The sequence below is a fragment of the Sceloporus occidentalis genome, unplaced genomic scaffold (genome assembly GCF_023333645.1).
Source record: "Sceloporus occidentalis isolate IW3139 unplaced genomic scaffold, rSceOcc1.0.p SCAF_150, whole genome shotgun sequence".
Classification (NCBI taxonomy): domain Eukaryota; kingdom Metazoa; phylum Chordata; class Lepidosauria; order Squamata; family Phrynosomatidae; genus Sceloporus; species Sceloporus occidentalis.
Genome location: NW_028317130.1, coordinates 2,055,874 through 2,064,950, shown reverse-complemented (window position 1 = coordinate 2,064,950; position 9,077 = coordinate 2,055,874). Strand labels below are relative to the sequence as shown.

Below are 9,077 nucleotides of genomic sequence, written 5' to 3'. Positions count from 1 at the left end.
CAATGCTTCCCTATGGGCCCATATTCCCAATGCTTCCCTATGGGCCCATATTCCCAATGCTTCCCTATGGGCAAGCACCGTCATTTGTTTGGATCCCTCCCTGAAGAAAGCCCAGCTTCCCCTCGTCAGCGATGACAACAACACTCAAGTCCTAGCGGAGGAGAGAGAGCATCATATGATGGGGCTTACTTCTTCATTGGACGTCAGGTTGGCCCTGGGCGGGGACTGGCCTCGCCTCCAGCCTCCAGCCTCCTTGCTTGCCTCCCTCTCCCCGCCCTTGGGAAGCCATAAATAGATGCCTTCTTCTGCATCCAGGGCCAGGCAGCAGCAGCAGCAGCGAGAACCGCTGAAGATCGTCTCCAGCCGACAGCCAGGGATTCACATTTAAGAGCCAAGGATTCCCAGAAAGGGCTTGAAACCCCATCGGATCCATTGCATCGCAGGGACTGGGCCAGCCTTATGGAGGGCAAAGCGGTAAGGGATGCCGGAGGGAAAGGGAGGCCAAGGGCAAAACTAGGGCTGCATCCACATTGCAGATATAATCCGGTTTCAGATGACTTTCGGTGTGCTGGCTCACGGCTATGGAATTCTGGGAGCTGGAGTTTGTTGTGGGCCCCACAACAAACTCCCAACTCCCAGAATTCCATAGCCGTGAGCCAGCACACCGAAAGTCATCTGAAACCGGATTATATCTGCAATGTGGACGCAGCCTAAGATTCATGACGTGGGATGCACCTCTAAACACTCTAAAGGCTCCAGATCCAGCCTGATTCTTGGATGCTAAGTAGGTTCATCCCTGGCGAGTAATTGGATGGGAGATCGATCTGTTTAGGAGAAAGGAACCAGCACAATGACTTCTGAGCCTTACTTTCCTCTGGAGCTCGTGAGGCCGCCATAGGCTGTCTTGAACGCGTGTGCACGCATCCCCACGTGCGTCTCTGCATCTTCTCTCTCTCTCTCTCTCTCTCTCTCTCTCTCTTTCTGTCTGATCTGTCCACAGTGTGACCTGGAGGGACAAGAGGATCTGCTGGGGAAGATGCTGGGGTGACGGAGGGGTTTTTGGGGAGAATCAGTTGGGAAAGAGGCTGGTTTTTTTAGACCCCACCATCTTGGAGGGGAAGAGAGAAAAGAGGTTTATTTAAGAGTTAACTCAGGGGACCAGATCCATCCTCCTTTTCCAGGAGCCCTCTTCCACTTCAGCCTTCTTCTCTCCAGGAGGAATGCCCAGAGATCTTGTGGCCCTTTTGGGACTCACTGAAAGAAAGAAGTTGGCAGCAGGGGCCTTCCTAGACTTCAGTCTACTTCCTCAGATACAGTTGGAGATAATAATAATAATGATAATGTAGAGAGATCTTGAAGATTTTGCAGACTTCAGTCTAGGAGCTTTCCTAGACTTCAGTCTACTTCCTCAGATGCATCTGGATATGACGATGATGATGATGATGATGATGATGATGATGATGTAAAAAGATCTTGTTGCACCCTTTGAGACTCACTGAAAGAAAGATGTTGGCAGCAGGAGCTTTCCTAGACCTCAGTCGACTTCCTCAGATGCATTTGGATAGAATGATGATGATGTAAAAATCTATAGCATCTTTGAGACTCACTGTAAGAAAGAAACTGGCAGCATGTGTTTTCCTAGACCTCAGTCTGCTTCCTCAGATGCTTTTGGTGGAGTGGAAACCGGAGACAGACGCATGTATGCCATTGGTATGTGAAGGACGTCAATTCAAATTCAAAATCCTTCAGGTGTGGGGATGAAAGAGCACAGACTAATGTGTCTGAATTCCTCCATTTTGTGGTGTGCCTTGCAGACATCTGGTCCCTCTGAGTTTAACTGTGATGTGGAGCACAGGGAATCTTGGAGATGTCTCATCTACAGGGTAGCCATGGGTCAAGATTGACTCCAAGGGTGGATAACCACAACAACAAAATGGAGGAAGAAAGGAGACAGAAGACCAATGGAAGCATGTGCTGGTGAGGACCAGAGAGAAAAAGGCCGAGGGAACGAGGCAGAGGCTGATTCACTTTGGAGTTCATTCAAAGATAGTGCTGCTTTTGCAAAGATAGTGCTGCTTTTTTACTGCAGACTGAACTGCTCTTCTTGGAAGACTTGTGGCCTTGCAATATCTAAAACTGGTTGTCCGTTCCTGTCCCCTTTCAAAGAGATGCTCTTAGCAAAGAATCTCTGTCAAGGTCACATGGAGGATGTGCGCCACTGAGTTCAACAAGTGATACAATTCTGGAATCCCTCTCGCTTTGAGAAAGCCAACTTCTGCAAAACTGAAGAAAATGTGGAGCCAGAACATGTCCGCATTCACAGCCAGAGCATGAGGAGAGGAAAGCATGTGTATGTGTGAGGAATGTGCTGCCAGTTTTGTCACAGTGCCCATCTTCCACCCCCAGGCCACCCACAAGGATGGCTCTCTTTTGAGCAGATTCTGCAGAGGTCTAAGGGAAAAACTGTTTCTCATGGAACTGTATGCAAGCCCCCAGGCCTTTATCATTATCTGCCCTGTAGTGACAAAAGGGAGTTGGAGAAACTCCCTAGCAGAGCATCATGTACTGCTGCACTTAGGACTATCACAGGACACTCTTGAAATGTAAAGTCATCCTGATGAGTCTGCAGCATTGTAGAACTATTGGAGGAGAGAAGTCAGGTTGTCTAGCATTGCTAAAGAGAAATGTTTTCATAGGCGTGTGGATGCGTGTGCATAATCATGCATGCTTTTTATAAAGCAGGAGAATGGGAAAACCCAGTCCTTGCAATCACTTGGATGTTGGCTTCTGTCTGCCAATGTGGGCCGTTGAGCAGGAAGTCCCTGGTTCAAATCTCACTCCAGCCGGGAAGTCATGAGCTACCAGCATCCATCTGTGATAATGACACACTTAACAACTTTGTGGCAGCAATTATGGAATTGTGAAGTGTTTTGAGTTTATAAATCCTAAGAGATAATTATAACATGGTGACTGGGATATTCCCATCTTTCACAAGTGAGGTTTTTACATAAATGTTGGCCTTATGCATCTCTTTGAATTAGAAAGACTGCTTAAGTCGCTAGGCAGACGTCAGTCAGTAGCAGAAGTTTTGTGTCTTCACTGAAAGGAGCCTGGGTGCTGAATTCTTTGTCCCAACACTCTTATTTTAAGACCATAAATTCCACCAGGAGTAAAACAGCTTGGGGAGGGGGAGTAATAGGGAGCGGGACATGATGCGGGAAAGAATTCAACACCCATTTGTTCTTCTTGTGTTTTAAATCACTTTTGTTTTATTCAAAGCAAGTGCAACCCATGTTCCAAAACACACATCAGTTCTTGCAGACATACATGTTCCCAAGTCATCTAGTAATTATCTAGTAAGAACTGCTAATATTAGTCCTCCTCCTTCTCCTCCTCCTGGTTTTTGCAGCTGTGACCTAATCCTAAAGATACCAAAAAAGGGAGTCTTGTGCCACCTTTAAGTCTAACAAATATAGTTGTTGTCTTAATATGCCATAACACTCTGCTGGTTTTTCTGCAATTGTCTAACACAGCTAACCCCTGAGAATCAAATATACCGCAGTCTGCAGGATCTCTGTTGTTAAGGAGAGCCCTTCTAATCTGTGGCATCTCTCCAATCTCAAACTAGTTTTGCAAAAATAGAGTGTGAATTGAAGCAGTTAGCACATAATCACACACACCAGCACACACTTGCCAGGTTTCCATGTAGACCCTTCTGTCAAATTCTGGATAACTTTCTCTTGAAGAAAAGCCTTTCCTGGGCCTAATGTGCTGTAAAATGTAACCAGATTATCCATTCCCATGCCATGGAGGGGCATTTTGTGGCAAAAAAAAAAAAAAAATGAGGGTAGCCTTGTGTGTCACTAAACCACTTTGGGAGCCCAAATCCAGCCTTTGGGATACACTTTCTCTATTCCACCCCAAACTAGAGGCTCCTAGCCTAGGAAAGGACTGAATTAATACATATGATTTAATGTATCTTCAATTAATGGCCAGAAATTTGGAACTAGCGGGAGTCCATTTTCCTCATGTGATATTTTCCAAATTGCAATTTGCCTTGGTCTTCGGATATGGCCTTCCAAAGCAAGACAGCTGCACTTTGTGGATTAGGCATGCAGGAAATGTAGTTGGAAGCATACAAAATGCTGGGCTGCAAGTATATGGATGAGACAAATTGTGACCGCAGATAGGTATGGGCCCATGAATTTAAAGAAAAGAGATCCTATCTGGTTGGACCCACATACATTACTGTATTGGTGGGTCTCATTCATGGTAGGATGTAGGTAAGGAGGTACCTGTAAATAGGCTGGCACAATTTAGAGATCTAGCTCTGAAGCAACTGATCTATCCTAAAAGTTCTGCTACAGAAGAGCAGGGATCATTCTCATGTGCTTTCCAGGAGATCTTGTGCCCTTGTTACATGGCTGGGGTCAAAATCCGTGTCTTAATAATAACATAGCTCACTCCCAATTAAAATAACCATCTGAAGGACTCAGGAAGTTGTAGGAGGTTGACAGTAAAAGGAAGGGACAAGGAAGGCCACCTTTTAAACAACATTTCCAGTAACTATATCCAAACACCCTGTGGTTATACTGTACTATTTCCAGATTATTTAATGGAGGAAGGACTAATATGACTGGATCTGTGGGAGATTAATTTGTTTTATTTCACCTTAACTCTAGAGAAGGAAATGAGAAAGCTTTGACAAATCTTAATTGGGTTCCATTATATTACCTTCCCCGATCTTAATTGCAACACATTCCAGGTATCCTAAGAGAAGATGGTATCTGTAACTCTTTAATTGGAGTTAACCTTTCTGCCAAAAAAAAGTTCTCCAAACCTGAACTTCACCAGTTTTGTATTGTATGTCTAGGGCAGGGGGTCAGCCATTTTAAGCATGGCTGAATTCTTAATATTGAAGAATATAGTTGTCTGGTCTTAGAGCACTGGCTGAAATTCCATGGAATTGCTATGCTCCCGTCATGTGTCTCCAGACAGAAAAAGCAAATTTCAAGGAAGGTGACAGGAAGAAGAGGTTATTTTTGTGTGTCAAGTAGCTGGGCACACATCTCCACCTGCCAGCAGGGCTCTACAGTGTTCATATCGTGCAATGCTTGTGCACCAATGAGAGGAGGAGAGTGGGGGTGCGGGTGGTAAAGATGGTGGGTTCATGCAGTTGGTGTATTATATCTTGGAGCATGGTCAGAAGTACAATGCTAGTGTTGCCACGCATGAGCTTTCTCATTGTGCAAGCTCTGGGGTTTTTAATGCTCTCCCCACCCTCCCCCTGCCATGATCCTGGGTTGTCCTATTACCTGGCTAGCCAGGTTTTATCTAGATTCTGAGCCCATTGGCCCAGAACTAGTTCTGACCAATCTCCCAACCACTGCCTGCTATTTCTGTGACATTACAAAGATCCATGACATCCAAAGGGTCAAATGGTCTCAACAATTTTCCACAAGCGTGTTTAGTTTTCTGCTTGGTATTCCTGAAGCAAAGAGTACTTATCTAACCACTTCTGACCAGTTGATTAGTGGATTAGGCTGCTTTGTAGACTACTAAAATCCTTCACTCACCATCTTTGGTGACTCTGCTGGATGGGGAATTCTTAGAGTTGTACTTTAAGAAAGTAATTTCCCATGCTCTTAGGACTCAGGGAGCACATTTGGGGGTGAAACCTGCATAAAGAATAATAGAATGTGAGAATATTAGAGCAATGTACATTTTCTGATATTAAGACATGTCTGTTGGAGTATCACTCAAAATATTTGTGCAAATAATTGGTGGGTGGAAATTGGAAACTGATCTATTTTGAGCAGCTGACATGCATATGAGGTTATGCTTAAAAACTGTATCCATTTTTAAATTGATGCATCCCATTTTTACTCTGTTATTGAAGAAATGCTAAAAGGAGATGACGATATATACACTTTTTGTTAAGGGTAAATTGAAGTAACAATTTTTCTTCTCCTTCCCTTCTTCTACAGAAGATAACATTTCCCCTTGTCTTTGCTGTGATTGTTGCCGTCATTGGACCTGTCCAGTATGGGTACAACATAGGTGTCACCAATGCGCCTGAGGAGGTAAGAAAGAGAAACTGGCCCTTTGGGGATGCTAAACTAATTTCATTGTGCCCACAGAATTTGATTTGCCAGTGAGGCTGAGAAAGAAGGATGCAGCAATTGGAGGGCAGCAGAGTAATAGAAAAGAGCTGTTCTGTTTATGGAGATGCAAGCAATAAAATGAGCACATTCACATTTAGAGTGACTTTTTAAACCCGCCCTTAAAGGAAATCCAAATAGTACTGAAAGGAGAGTTCTCACTCCTCCATCCTCCCCCCCCCTCCCCACTGTAGTGGTTGCTTTATGTCAGAGAGATTTTTAACAGATGTAATTTGCTTACTGGCAGTACCAGTTGAATCCCTGCCTATCACTGAGGAGCACATTAAATGATGTGCTTAGCACATTTTTAGAAAATATGCTCCTTCAAGTGGTAAAAAAAATATGTCTATTTGACAGAGAATATAATTTTCCTGAACTAGGGATCTTGAATGCAGAATGTTTTGTTCTGGTCATTGAAAGGGCTTCATTTGCAAGTCTAATTGTTCAAATCAGATGATATGTGTAGCACATTTTTAGAAAAGTGGTAAAAAGGTTTGCTTGTTGTATACCATGTGATTTGCCTCAACTATGCCACTTGAATTGAAAATGCATTCCGTAATTGGTCCTTGGAAGGCAAAACTGGGTTTAATTTACAAGTTTGGTTGTTGAAGGACATCGCTGAAGAAATAATTTTATAGGAGAAAATTAATTGGAGGAAGACCAAGAGTCTCTCTGGGATAGGGGTGAGGAATGTCAGGAGTTCGAATTCAATGTTTGATCACTTGCCTTGTCCAGAAAGTGGGATGTTGAAGTTCCTTCATTTAGGAGTGTTTGAGAGCAGAGAAAGGGGTATTATTCCCTCTCTCGAAAACAGATCAGTTGTTATCTGATGTAGGAGGTTGGAATGTGTATCATCCCCAACTCTTGTGTTTATGAAGAGTGACCATTTTTCTTTCCAAAATTAGACTTGTGCTGAATCATTGTGTCTAGAACTGTCAAGACACACAGAATTTCTTGTGCTGTTAGGTTAAAGAATACATTATGTTAAATGAATATTGTGTAGCCAAACTGTATTTTATTCTTGACTTGCAAGTATATCTGAATCTGGATTGGGTCTATCATGTGTAGGTAGGAGGATTAAATCTTTCCAGCTCCTCCTCCTTTTCATCCCTCACAACCACATGCACAGAGAAAGTACTAAACACTCTCTCCACTGGCTCCAGTTTAGGTTTTTAAAAAAGCTTTCACATAGTTTGTTGAGGGGCAGGATTAAGGGGGAAAAATAGTTTGGAGGGAGGCATTAAGCATCCAGACTGCACCAACCCATGGATGAAAAAAGAACTGAAGTTCTGATGTGTGATGTGATATGTGTTATCATCCAAACAGATTAGAAAATTTAGCCTGCCTGGCGATTTAATGATGGTACCAAACCAATCCATTCTGAGGTATTTCATAGAAATTTATTCATAGAGTTGGAAGGGGCCTCCTGAGCCATTGAGCTCAACCCCCTACTCCATGCAGGATCTCCAGGTAAAGCATCCCCAGCAGGTAGCCGTCCAGCCTCCTTTTGAAGACATCCAGAAATGAAAACCCCTCCACCTCTCTAGGCATTTGATTCCATTATTGAACCACTCTTAGCATCAAGAAGTTCCTTATAATGTTCAATTGAAATCTACCCACCTGTAGCTTCAGACCATTAGACCTACTCCTACCCTCTGGGACAGCAAAGAATAAACCTACCCTCTCCTCTCTGATACAACACTTGCAGTATTTAAAGAGTGCAGTCAGTCTTCTCTTCACCAAGGTGAACAAGCCCAGCTCCTTCAACCTCTCCTCATATGTTTTGTTCTCCATACCTCTTAGTCTCCTGGTTGCCCTTCTCGGAACCTGCTCCAACTTGTCTTTGTTATTATTGCGTGCCTACATCCTTCTTAAAATGAGGCACCCAGAACTGAACACAGAACTCCAGATGAGACTTGACCAGGGCAAAATATAGTGGGACTATTACTTCCTTTGCCTTGGAGCCACAATGTTTCTATTAATGCAGGCTAAAATAACATTCTTCTTTGATGCACTGCTGACTCACGTTCATCTCATGATCAACAATAACCCCAAGGTCCTTTCCCCATGTACTGCTGATGAGCCATGTATCCTCCATCCTCTAAGTTGTTTTTTGTGGCCTAAATGTAGAATTATATATTTGTCTACTGAATTTCATTTTATTAATGTCTGCCCAATTTTCTAGTTCATCTAGTTTAGTCTATCTAGACCCTTTTAAATTCTGTTCCTGTCTTCCCAATGTGTTAGTTACCCCTTCCAGTTTTATGTCATCTCCTCCATCCTGTCAACCGGGTCATTGATAAAAATACAAAAAGTAATGGCCCTACTACATGCAAACGAAATGGCATTACTCTTTGGTCTTTTAAGCAGTAATCCTGTCAGGAGTGCTTTGACTGTGTCTTTCTGCATGGCAGTGGGTTGGATTAGATGCACCTTGTAGTACCTTCCAACTCTATGATTTGATTATCCTATCCTTTAAAGTAGAGAATACTGTAGAGGGATGAAGTGGGGGAGATCCAGCCTTAGGAGAAGGAAAATCAGATGCTGAGGAGTGTCCCCAAAGGAGTAGCATCCCTATTCTTGGCTAGCTATATCCCCCTCAAAGGTTATATTAGCAGTGATGGTGCGGTAAGGAGAGTTTTGTGGAGACAAGAGGAATTGGGGATGGGAGGAGGAATGGAGGACTGGTTTGAACTTATAACTCAGAGTGAGATAAAATGATCCTAGCAGTTTCATTAGATCTTGGGAGAAAATGAACACTGGAGGAGCTACAGTGTGGGGGAATGTTTGTAGTTTTTGTTGTTGCTGTGTGCCTTCAATTTGCTTCCGACTTCTGACCACGCTAAAGCTAATCTATCATGAAGTGTTCTTAGGCTAAGTGTGTATGACTCACCCAAGGTCATTCAGTGGGTATCC

At 43.4% G+C, this 9,077-nt stretch overlaps 1 protein-coding gene across 1 annotated transcript in view; it reads left to right on the top strand.

The window, feature by feature from the left end:
• The first annotated feature begins 300 nt into the window (after positions 1 to 300).
• Positions 301 to 9,077, top strand: part of LOC149280672 (solute carrier family 2, facilitated glucose transporter member 3-like) — a 28,621-nt gene continuing 19,844 nt past the window's right edge. Inside the window, exons 1-2 of the mRNA XM_089500195.1 lie at positions 301 to 474; positions 5,988 to 6,083. Coding sequence (XP_089356321.1) covers positions 460 to 474; positions 5,988 to 6,083 — 111 coding nt within the window. The 5' untranslated portion in view covers positions 301 to 459. The remainder of the gene's footprint in view (positions 475 to 5,987; positions 6,084 to 9,077) is intronic.